At 42.9% G+C, this 12,961-nt stretch overlaps 1 protein-coding gene across 1 annotated transcript in view; it reads left to right on the top strand.

The window, feature by feature from the left end:
- The window catches only part of elovl2 (ELOVL fatty acid elongase 2), a 111,438-nt gene extending 99,506 nt beyond the window's left edge, over positions 1–11,932 (top strand). Inside the window, exons 7-8 of the mRNA XM_072283738.1 lie at positions 6,091–6,225; positions 11,377–11,932. Of these exons, the coding sequence (XP_072139839.1) occupies positions 6,091–6,225; positions 11,377–11,493 (252 nt within the window). The 3' untranslated portion in view covers positions 11,494–11,932. The remainder of the gene's footprint in view (positions 1–6,090; positions 6,226–11,376) is intronic.
- The last annotated feature ends 1,029 nt before the right edge of the window (positions 11,933–12,961 follow it).

Genomic DNA, 12,961 nt, shown 5'->3' with positions numbered 1-12,961 from the left:
TATAGGGAAAGGTTGAATAGGTTAGGACATTATTCCCTGGAGTGTAGAAGAATGAAGGGAGATTTGAAAGAGGTATACAAAATTATGAGGCGTAGGGATAGTGTGAAAAGCCTGTTTGCATTTTCCCTGAGGTTGGGTGAGACTAGAACTAGAGGTCATAAGGTAAGGGTGAAAGGTGAACTGCAAAATAGAACACGAGGGGGAACTTCTTCACTCAGAGAGTGGAGTGCGTGTGGACATTGTCGTCCAGATTGTTAATGTAGATGACAAGCAACAATGGACCTAGCACTGATCTCTGCAGCACACCACTAGCCACAAGCCTCCAATACAGAAAGGACAGGTTCCACCTAAACTCGAGGGCACCAATATCCTTGCGGGCAAGCTTGCTAGAGCTGTTGACGAGGGTTTAATTTGGCAGGGGAATGAGGCCGATGCGATAGGGCAGAGAATGGATATACAAAAGTAGGTTCAAGGTGTAGTGACAGCGTGAGGAAGAATGAGTAGATGAGAGAACTAAATTACAGTCAGTCGGATGGGTTAAACTAAACAGTAGGTTCAACACTTTGGAAAAGTGAGGATAAAGTAAAAGGGAAGGAAAGTTATGAAAGTCTACAGGATAAACAAAAAGGCAAGTTTAGAAAGGGATAAGAATTTAATTTCCAGTAACATGGGGGCAAAATTGAAAGGGTGATGAGTGCAGGACTGAAGGTGTGATATTTAAATGCAGGTAGTAACGGAATAAGGTAATGATCAAGCAGCACAGTTAGAGATTGGCGGGTACGACGTTGTGGGCATCAGAGTCATGGCTGAGAGAAGATCATAGTTAGGGTCTTAACGTCCAAGGATAAACATTGTATCGAAAGGACAGGCAGGTAGTCAGAGAGGGTGGGGTATCTCTGATGGTTTAAAACAAAATTGAAATCAAATCCTTGGAAAGAGGTAACATAGGATCAAAAGATAGAGAATCCTTGTGAAGAGTAAAGAAAATGCAAGACCCTGATGGAAGTTATATGCAGGACTCCAAAAAGTAGCGACTATATGGGGTACAAATTACAACAAGAGATAGAAAAGACATTTAAAAAGGGCTGTGTGCAGTAATCATGTGGATTCCAATATGCAGATGCATGAGCTAGGAAAAAAATCAGGTTGGTGCTGGATCGCAAGAGAGGGAATTTTTAAAATGCCTACAGTATGGCTTTTTAGAGCAGCTTGTGGTTGAGTTCACTGGGGAAAACAATTCTAGATTGGGGATTGTGTAATGAACTAGATTTGATTAGGGACCTTAACATGAAGGAACCCTTAGTAGGCAATGATCAAATTCATTGAATTCTTCAATGATTAAAGAATTCACCCTGCAGTTTGAAGAGAAGAAGCTAAAATCAGATGCATCAATATCACAGTGGAGTAAAGGGAACTACAAAGAGACATGAGAGACGAGCTATCCAAAGTTGATTGGAAGGGGACACTAGCAGGGAGGACAGCAGAACAAAAATGGCTGGAGTTTCTGGGAGCAATTTGGAAAGTGAAGGAAAATACATCCTGAAGATGAAGTAGTATTCTAAAGGGAGGATGAGGCGATCATGGCTGACAAGGGAAGTCAAAGAGTGTAAAAACAACAGAGAATGCATATAATGTAGAAAAAGTTAGTGGGGAACTAGAGGTGTGGGAAGATTTCAAAAATCAACAGAAGGCAACTAAAAAGCGATAAGAAAAGATGAAATAGAAAAGTAAGATAGCAAATAATATAAAAGAGGACTACATAAGTTTTTTATCAGATATATAAAAAGTAAAGTGTGGGCTGGTGGCCAAGTGGTTAGGGCATTGGACTAGCGACCTGAAGGTCGTGAGTTTGAGTCCCAACTGAGGCAACGTGTTGTGTCCTTGAGCAAGGCACTTAATCACACAGTGCTCTGCGACGACACTGGTGCCAAGCTGTATGGGTCCTAATGCCCTTCCCTTGGACAACATTGGTGTTGTGGAGAGGGGAGACTTGCAGCATGGGCAACTGCTGGTCTTCCATACAACCTTGCCCAGGCCTGCGCCCTGGAAAGTGAAGACTTTCCAGGTGCAGATCCATGGTCTCGCAGGACTAACGGATGCCTTTATTTATTATTATAAAGAGTAAAAGAGAAGCGAGAGTAGATATTAATCAGCTGGAAAATAACACTGTGGAGTTAGTAATGGGAACAAGGAAATGGCAGATAAACTGAATAAATATTTTACAACACACACAAAAAATGCTGGTGAACGCAGCAGTCCAGGCGGCATCTCTAGGAAGAGGTACAGTCAACGTTTTGGGCCAAGACGCTTCATCAGGACTAACTGAAAGAAGAGCTAGTAAGAGATTTAAAAGTGGGAGGGGGAGGGGGAGATCCGAAATGATAGGAGATGACAGGAGGGGGAGAGATGGAGCCAAGAGCTGGACAGGTGATTGGCAGAAGGGAGAGGATCATGGGACGGAAGGCCTAGGAAGAAAGAAGTGGCGGGGGGGAGCCCAGAGGATAGGCAAGGAGTTATAGTAAGAGGGACAGAGGGAGAAATAAAGAGAGAAAATAATAATAAATAAATAAATAACGGGTGGGGTATGAAGGGAAGGTGGGGCATTAATAGAAGTTAGAGAAGTCAATGTTCATGCCATCAGGTTGGAGGCTACCCAGACAGAATACAAGGTGTTGTTCCTCCAACCTGAGTGTGGCTTCATCTTTACAGTAGAGGAGGCCGTGGATAGACATATCAGAATGGGAATGGGATGTGGAATTAAAATGTGTGGCCACTGGGAGATCCTGCTTTCTCTGACGGACAGAGCGTTTCCCCCCCTCCCCCTTTCTTTCTCCCTAGGCCTCCCATCCCATGATCCTCTCCCTTCTCCAGCCTCATATCCCTTTTGCCAATCAACTGTCCAGCTCTTAGCTCCATCCCTCCCCCTCCTGTCTTCTCCTATCATTTTGGATCTCCCCCTCATCCTCTCAAATCTCTTACTATCTCTTCTTTCAGTTAGTCCTGACGAAGGGTCTCGGCCCAAAGCGTCGACTGTACCTCTTCCTGCCTGGACTGCTGCGTTCACCAGCATTTTTTGTGTGTGTTGCTTGAATTTCCAGCATCTGCAGGTTTCCTCGTGTTTGCATTTTTAAATATTTTGCACCAGTCTTCATTGTGTAAGACACTAGCAGTATGCCAGATGTTCAAGCGTGTCGGGGGGCAGAACTGAGTGCAGCTGAAATGTACTTGATTGGGCTTGCTATTCCTTCAGTACTCTCTTTTCCTGACCTATTTAAGAGCAGACTTCAAAAAGCATTTGACCCTGAAGTGGCAGGTCACCAAACCCTTCCCCTGGACTACTGTGACAGCTTGCCAAGCTCAAGGCCTTTGAAACAATTTTTAAAATCTTTGATATTTAATAATTTGAAAACTATTTAATAGATTTGTTAATGAAGGTAAAAGTAAAAGTTCTTCATACTTGTTAAAAATCAATTTGGAACATTAAGAAAGTCTTGCACTTACCTGTTCAGAAAAAGTTGGTGACCCCACTCACATGCATGTTGTCCTGCTGTAATGTTAGTCATCACAAGTATAAAACAGAAGATGAACACATTGCAACTGTCTTCACAGTTGAAGGTGTTTATGTTTTATCACTGGACTGGGTGCCTACCCAGCAGGAAGGCTCGACTTGGGTACGTATGATCGGGCCTTTATTACAGAGGCCAGATGGAATTTCTTTTCCTAGCAGGTTGTGCACCTTTGAAATCCTCTGCTCTAGGTAGGCATGGATGGACGAAATTAGTAGATTTTTGGAACATGGGAGAATTGAAGAATATGAAGGCAAGGTGGGAAAATAGCCAGTTTCACTGAGCTCTGCAGCAAGTGTGAAGGATTCAGCACCTACTACCTTTATCTCATGACCCAGTCCTTTATTTGCCTGTTCTAATGCTTATGACATTGTCTAAAAGCTCTTGACAGATAAAACCAATTGACTTCTAGGCAATGTAAATGCAGGTTGTTCTCATGAAAAATTTACTTTCATACATAAGGCACACTAGGGAAAGCTGTAAATTCAATAAATGAAACATATCTTGCACAATATGAAAGATGAGAAAGTCTACAGATGCTGGAAAGCCAATGCAACACACACAAAATGTGGAAGAAATCAGGTCAGGCCGCATTGATGGAAATGAATAAACAGTCAACTTTTTGAGCCAAGACCCTTCTTCAGGACTGGAAAGGAAGGGAGAAGATGCCAGAATAAAAAGGTCAGGGTAGGGGAAGGAGGGTAGCTAGAAGGTGATAGGTGAAGCCAGGTGGGTAGCAAAGATAAGGATTGGAGTGGAAGGAATTTGATAGGAGAAAGCAACACTCACAACACGCTGGAGGAACTCAGCAGGTCGGGCAGCATCCGTGGAAAAGATCGGTCGACGTTTCGGGCCGGAACCCTTCATCAGGACTGCAGGGAGAAGGGGCAGAGGCCCTATAAAGAAGGTGGGGGGAGGGTGGGATGGAGAAGGCTGGTAGGTTCCAGGTGAAAAACCAGCAAGGGGAAAGATGGGTAGTAGAAGGAGGCGGAACCATGAGGGAGGTGATAGGCAGCTGGGGGAGGTGGCAGAGTGAAATAGGGATAGAGGAAGGGAGGGGGAGGGAATTACCGGAAGTTGGAGAATTCTATGTTCATACCAAGGAGCTGGAGACACTTCTCCTCGTTGAACTCCATCAGCCACTTCTCAGCCCACTTCTGCATCCTATCAATGTCTCTCTGCAATCTTCGACAATCCTCTACACTATCTACAACACCACCAACCTTTGTGTCATCTGCAAAACTTGCCAACCCACCCTTCTACTCCCATATCTAGGTCGTTAATAAAAATCACAAAAAGTAGAGGTCCCAGAACCGATCCTTGTGGGACACCACTAGTCACAACCCTCCAATCCGAATGTACTCCCTCCACCACAACCCTCTGCCTTCTGCAGGCAAGCCAATTCTGAATCCAACTGGCCAAACTTCCCTGGATCCCATGCCTTCCGACTTTCTGAATAAGCCTATCGTGTGAAGCCTTGTCAAATGCCTTGCTAATATCCATGTAGATCACATCCACTACACTACCCTCATCTATATGCCTGGTCACCTCCTCAAAGAACTCCATCAGGCTTGTTAGACACAGTCTGCCCCTTACAAAGCCATGCTGACTGTCCCTGATCAGACCATGATTCTCTAAATGCCCATAGATCCTATCTCTAAGAATCTTTTCCAACAACTTCCCCACCACAGACATAAGGCTCACTGGTCTATAATTACCCGGACTATCCCTTCTACCTTTTTTGAACAAGGGGATAACATCTGCCTCCCTCCAATCCTCCGGTATCATTCCCATGGACAACAAGGACATAAAGATCCTAGCCAGAGGCTCAGCAATCTCTTCCCTCGCCTCATGGAGCAGCCTGGGGAATATTCCATCAGGCCCCAGGGACTTATCCGTCCTAATGTATTTTGAACAACTCCAATACCTCCTCTCCCTTAATACCAACATGCTCCAGAACATCAACCTCACTCATATTTGTCCTCACCATCATCAAGTTCCCTCTCATTAGTGAATAACGAAGAGAAGTATTCATTGAGGACCTCGCTCATTTCCACAGCCTCCAGGCACATCTTCCCACCTTTATCTGTAATCGGTCCTACCTTCACTCCTATCATCCTTTTGTTCTTCACATAATTGAAGAATGCCTTGGGGTTTTCCTTTACCCTACTCGCCAAGGGCTGCTCTTACCCCCTTCTTGCTCCCCTCAGCCTCTTCTTAAGCTCCTTTCTTGCTTCCCTATATTCCTCAATAGACCCACCTGATCCTTGCTTCCTAAACCTCATGTATGCTGCCTTCTTCCACCTGACTAGACCTCACTTGTCACCCATGGTTCCTTCACCCTACCATTCTTTATCATCCTCACCAAATCTGTTTCAGAAGCACCAATCTGTGGCCATTATAAACCTGAATTCTTGTGCGAGTGAATTGTATGAACGTAATGTGTATTGATAAACAGCTGGCAAAAACTTTTGTGCAACCAATAAACCAATATTTGTTTACATTTTGACATTTGGCTCCCCAGGTACAGTTTGTGCTCACGATTATCCACACAATGAGCGCAGCGATAAAGCCTTGTGGATTCCCCCTTGGCTGTTTATTGTTCCAATCTTCTTATATGGCTACGTTGGTCATCTTGTTCATAAATTTTTACAGGAAGGTAAGAGGAAATGTTAACCACACCCTTGTGAAAGTTCTTCTTGCCCATGGAAAGCTAAGTACAATTTATAACATTTGTGTAATTTCACTTCCTTTCTCTTTACTTATTTTGCTGAAGTGATAAGAAAACACTGTTTAGAATGCTCACATTAGTTAAAAGAATTTTTTAGTAGTACAATTGAAACAGTCTTGTCTTGAGCCAGTAACAATACAATTTAAAATTCAAATTCAGTTCTCTGTATATTTGCCATCTTTGTAACACTGTTCTAAACTACCATTCCAGATCTCTGCATTCCTCCCTTCCCAAATTGTTTCATATATCTAATTTTTCACCCAACCACTTTGACACTCATCAGTGAGGTAGGTTACAATCTCCACTAATATTGCACACTTAGAATATGTTGCATTTTGGATGGGATATATAGATTTAGCTTCCCTTCAGTCCCTTGCTGCCGCATTCATTCCTTTCATCCAATCCAATCCCCAAGTGCTCTGGGGTGAGCAGCTGAACAGCACGGCACATCCCAGACTGTATTCTTCTGCCTGTCAAGAACCAACGTTGTCCCCAGTAGTCCTGCACAGAGAGCCTGTGGCTGCGCGACAGGCAGGAAATCAAACCAGGCTCCATCTGTCAAAGAGTGCCATCTGCCTCTCCCTTCTCCCACCGTGCCCCCATCATCCTGTCCAGTTACTCCATCAGACAGCCCCAATTAAAACCACTGCAATTCTGAGAAACTGTACAGTTAGGTCAAGTAAGCATATTGTATATCATGGAACTCGTCTGTAAAATGGTGATAAACAATCTGTTGCTCAGCCATAGGCACATTCATAGAGCACTTTAGCCCACCCATTGTGCTGAACTAATTTTCAGTCTAATCTCACACTTGGACCATAACCCTCCATCTCCTCTCATCCATGTACTTATCCTAATTTCACTTCAATGTTGAAGTCAAACCCATATCTACCACTCTGCTAGCAGTTCATTCCACACTTTCAACACCCTCTGAGTGAAGAAGCTCCCCATCAGATTCCTTTTAAATAGCTTACCTTTCACCCTTTATCTGCAATTCTAGTCTCATCCAACCTCAGTGGAAAAACCTCACCTACAATACCTATAATTTTGTATACCTATCAAATCTTCTACCATTCTTCTACACTCGAGGGAATAAAGTCCTAAACTATGCAATGTTTCTCGATAACCTAGGTCCTCAAGTGTGAGCAATATCCTTGTAGATTTTCTCTGTGCCGTTCTCAATCTTACTGAAATCTTCCCTGTAGATAGGTGACCAGAACTGCACACAATGTCCCAGATCTGACCTTACCAACATCTTATACACATCGACCTTCTATAATCCAGCACCATTGGGACTTAAGGAGTGCCAGATTAGTGAAAATGCCGAATTACAGAAGGATCACATTAAGCAATAGCTAACCACCTCATCATACCTTTAAAATATCAAAGGATTCAAAGGTTCATTTAATGTCGGAGAAATGTATACAATATACATCCTGAAATTCTTTTTCTTTGCAATCATCTACGAAAACAGAGGAGTGCCCCAAAGAATGAACGACAGTTAAGTGTTAGAACCCCTAAGCTCCCCCACCAGCTCCCCTCCCTCCCACGCGTAAAGGGCAGTGAGCAACGATCCCCCCTCCCCATCGGCAAAAAAAAAACACACCCACTACCAGCACTCAAGCATGATCTAAGCGATAGCAAAGACACAGACTTGCAGTAACCCCAAAGACTACATTGCACTCGCAGTTACTGAGGGAGTCCTCGTTAGTTTCTTTTCCTCCGCTTAGTAATATGCTTAAATACAGCGGGTCACCACATCTGATCTGAGGTCATAGGCAGAAGAGAACGGAGCGCCGGCCAGGCGACATCGGAGGGCAGTGCGCGACTGCCGGCAGGCGGGCGAGAAGGCGGATCGACCCAGTGCGCGCCAGCTCCCCCACCACTGGCGGGTGAGACAGGCGGGTGCCAGGCAGCCACGCCTCACACAAATGATATTAATAAATGCAGGAAAACAAGCAGGAATCGCCTGTCTGTGCTTACAAGAGCACGCCAACACATGAACAGATCTAGCGCAACCAAAACAATGCGCAGCAGATTGGTACAGTGGCCCAGAAAATTTGAAATCAGTGCGGATTATCGAAGGAACCGGATTACAGGTAGTCGGATTAGTGAATGTCGACCTGTACAACTTAAAACATAACATTCTAACTCTTGCACTCAATACTTTGATTTATAAGACCATATGACCATAAGACAAAAGAGCAGAATTAGGCCATTCAGCCCATCGAATCTGCTCCACCATTTCATAATGGTTGATCCATTTCCCTCTAAACCCAATAGCCTTTCACTCACTGACTAATCAAGAAACTTTCAACCTGTACCTTAAATACACCCAATTATATGGCCTCCACAGCCACCTGTGACAACGTATCCCACATGTTCACCATCTTCTGGCTAAAGAAATTCCTTCTCTGCTCTAAATGAATGTCCCTCTGTTCTGAGACTGTGCCCTCTGGTCCTAGACTTCCCACCATAGGAAACATCACTTCCACATCCACTCTCTCTAGGTCTTTCAACATTCAATAGGTTTTAATGAGATTCTCCACTCCCCACACACTTCCTTCTAAATTCCAGTGAGTAGAGAGCCAAGAGCCATCAAACGCTCTTCATCCAATAACCCTTTCATTCCTGGAATCATTCTTGTGATCCTCCTCTAGACCCTCTCCAATGTCAGCTCATCCCTTCTTAAACAGAGGGCCCAAAATTGCTCACAATACTCCAAGTGAGGCCTCACCAGTGCCTTATAAAGCTTCAGCATTACATTTTTGCTTTTATATTCTAGTCCTCTTGAAATGAATGTAAACATTGCATTGACCTTCCTCACCACCAACTCAACCTGCAAATAAACCTTTAGGGAATCCTGCACAAGGACTCCCATGTCCCTTTTCACCTCTGATTTTTAAAATTTCTCCCTGTTTAAAAAGTAAAATGCTTTTATTTCTTCTACCAAAGTGCATGCCCAAGCATTTCCCGACATTGTATTCCACATGCTACTTCTTTGCCTTTTCTCCCAATTTGTCCAAGTATTCTTACAGCCTCCCTGCTTCTGCAACACGTCTTGCCCCTGCACCCATCTTCATATTGTCCACTGACTTGGCTACAAAGCCATCAAGTCAGTCATCCAAATCACTGACATACAATTTAAAAAGTGGTCCCAACACCAATCCTTACAGAACACCACTAGTCACCAGCAGCCAATCAGAAAAGGCTCCCTTTAATTGACACTTTTTGCCTCCTGCCAGTCAGGTGTGCTCTATCCATCCATACCGTTATCTTTCCTGGAATACCATGGGCTCTTAACTTGGTAAACAGCCTCATTGTGGCACCTTGTCAAAGGCCTTCTGAAAATCCAAGTACACAACATCCACTGATTCTCCTTTGTCTATCATGCGTGTTATTTCTTTAAAGAATTCTATCAGATTTGTCAGGCAAGGTTTTTCCTTAAAGAAATCACGCTTACTTTGGCCCATTTTATTATACACCTCCAGGTACCCTGAAACCACATCCTTAAAAATAGACTCCAACATTTTCCCCAACCACTGAGGTAGGGCTAACTGGCCTCTAACTTCCTTTCTTCTGCCTCCCTTCCTTCTTGAAGAGTGGAATGATATTTGCAATTTCCCAGTCCTCCGGAGCCATTCCAGAATCAATTGATTCTGGAAAGGTCATTACTAATGCCTGCACAAACTCTTTCGGAATCCTGGGGTATAGTCCATCTGGTCCAGGTGACTTATCCACCTTCAGAACTTTCAGTTTCCCAAATACCTTCTTGCTAGTAGTAGCAACTGCACACACTTCTGCCCCTAACACTCTAAGTTATGGCTGCTGCTAGTGCCTTTCACTGAAGACTGATGCAAAATACTTGTATTTGTCTGCCATTTCCTTGTCTCCCATTACTACCTCTTCAGCATCATTTTCTAGTGGACCAATGCCTACTCCTGCGTCTCATTTACTCTTTATATATTTGGGAAAAAATCATCTTCCTAGTAATTGCAACTGCATTCACTTCTGCCCCCTGACACTCCCAAACTTATGACATATTGCTAGTGTATGCATGTGCCAAAGTGCCAAAAACTCTTTAGTGTATGAGGGGACTGATAGTGGCAAGATAGCTGTCCTTAAATCTGGTGGTACATGTTCAAACTTTTGTATGTTCTGCCAGTAGGAGAGCGAAGAATCAAGAATGACTGGAGTTGGAGGAGTCCGTGATTATGTTGACCACTTTCCCCAAGGCAGCAGGAAGAGTCAAGAGTTTATAACACATACAAGCAGAATTAAGCTATTTGGTCAATCAAGTTTGCTCTGTCATTTGATCATGGCTAATTGATTTTTCTTCTCAACCCCATTCTCCTGCCTTCCCTTTGTAACTATTAACATCCTTACTAATCAAGAAACAATCAACCTCCACTTTAAATATACCCGATAACTTGGCCTCCACAGCCAATTGTGGCAACAAATTGATTCATGATCCTCTGACTAAAGCAATTCCTCATCTGTTCTAAAAGGAACATCCTTCTATTCTGAGGCTGAGCCTGTCATCCTAGACACTGCCAGCATTGGAAACATCCTCTCCATGTCCACTCTGCCTTTCAAAATTCAATACACTTCAATGGGATTTCTCTCCCCACCCACTCCACATTCTCCTACACTCAGGCAATAAGGATACAGGCATAGAGCCATCAAGCACTCCTCAATAAGGGGAGGCTAATTTGTGCAAAGAACTAGGCTGCTTTCATAACTTCAATTTATCGCTGTCTTGCACCAGAATATTTACCAACCTCTGGGTCATCTATCAAACTTGAAGACCACCAGTGACTCGTCAAATATCCTTAGTCTTCAGAAGAAGTGGAGACATTAGTGTTTTTTTTTGTGGCTGGACCAGGCTTAATGATTGGTGATATTTACACCTTGCAACCAGAAGCTCTCAACCATCTTCGTTGAACAGATGTCGCAATTAAGATGCTTTGAAATTGCTTGGCAACTAAAATATTTCGTTATTGCATTATTATTACTACACACAAAGTCAGTCACCGTGACTAATTTAGTAATGCTCATTCCTTCCCATTTTGTCCACAGGCATACAACAAAACACAATGCAATGGAAAGACCACCCCTGCTCTGGAAGAGTTAAATAATGGGCTCTACAGTGGCCACGTAAAGACCAATGGCAGCATATCAATGAAGGAGGATTAATATTAGTACAAGAGCAAAGTACTACTACCAAGTTGTTACTACTGTAGCCTAGAGCTAAAAATGCAAGTGAAACTATTATGGTTTGATTAAAGGTTTTCTCATTATACACAATGCATAACATTCAAATTTAAATAATTGCATTCCAAATCCTACCTCAGAGTCTTAAAAGAATTTGCTTCACTCTTAAAAAAAATTTAAAATTAAAATGATCTAATTAGTCACTTCCCCAATTTTCAGTAAATGCAGCCAATTTTACAGGAAGTTTGTAGAACTACCTTACTATGTATCTAGAACCGAAACATAACTTGATTACAATTCAAATTTCTGAATTTTTTTTAAATTTAAGGTTGTTTTCTCTGTCTTTAGATTGACTTTTCTACTTGATGTTTAAAATCTTTGAATGCAGAATTTTTGCAAATGTAAACTTTTTACTCTTTGAATTAGCTGTTTGTATAATCATTTTAAAATGTTTAATAAAAACTCAACATCACTAATTATACGGATAGGAGTTAAAGGCAACTTCATTCGTGATGGTAGTGTGTGGGGAATAGATTGGAAGACTGAATATTAAGGCAGTACATCTTGCAATAAAACTATTGCAACAGATTTATATCAAGGCACTGGAGGTAATGAAGACCAAGTTGAATATCTCTGAACTGCAATTTTAGCATAACGTAGTGGTTTATTCATCATCAATCAATCTGGTAACTGTGCTCAGTCCGTGGGAGAGATCAGACTCTGTAGCACTCGCTTGTGGCAGTCCAGAACATGGGGACATGTTTGGTGTGGCTTATCTATGGAAGCACCAGTTAGCAACATTCCAGTCTAGGAGAAGTTAGCATCGCCTACTACTGGCCCAAGCAGTCAAGAATCAGGGACTGACTGCTGAAATTGGTCATGGGTTTTCATGCTCATATCAGGAATTATAATCTCAGGCTACAGACAGCACAGAGTGGGTCCTTCGAGCTACACTGCCCCAGCAACCTGCAAAACCCAGATTAACCCTAACCTAATCACGGGACAATTTACAACGACCAATTAACCTAGCCTGTCAGTCTTTGAACTTATGGGAGGAAACCAGTGCACGTGGGGGGAAACCCACGCATTCCACAGTATGGAGACTCCTTACCAAATGATGCCAGATTTGAATCCCAAATTCTGGAACGCCCGGAGCTGTAATAGTGTTGTGCTAACTCCTACACTACTATGGCACCCAGGTTTAACCATCGACTGAATGCAGGGATGCCTTTTATTCACCATTACAAAATTATACCAATTTAGCTGGACAATTGGATGGCCAAAGACAAACAGAATTTACAGTCAGAAAATGCCAATCTGGAAACTTTGAAGTGGATTGTTAAATCCTGACTCTGAACAGCAGAAGCATCTCAAAATATTTGGCCATATTGCGGTTATAGAAATGGTGGAAGAGCAAAATGTTTAACAAGTTCTATTAAAATTCAGATGT

This window comes from Mobula birostris, chromosome 19, assembly GCF_030028105.1.
Source record: "Mobula birostris isolate sMobBir1 chromosome 19, sMobBir1.hap1, whole genome shotgun sequence".
Lineage (NCBI taxonomy): Eukaryota > Metazoa > Chordata > Chondrichthyes > Myliobatiformes > Myliobatidae > Mobula > Mobula birostris.
Note: the sequence above shows the minus strand (reverse complement) of the source record. Positions and strands in the feature narration are given on the sequence as shown.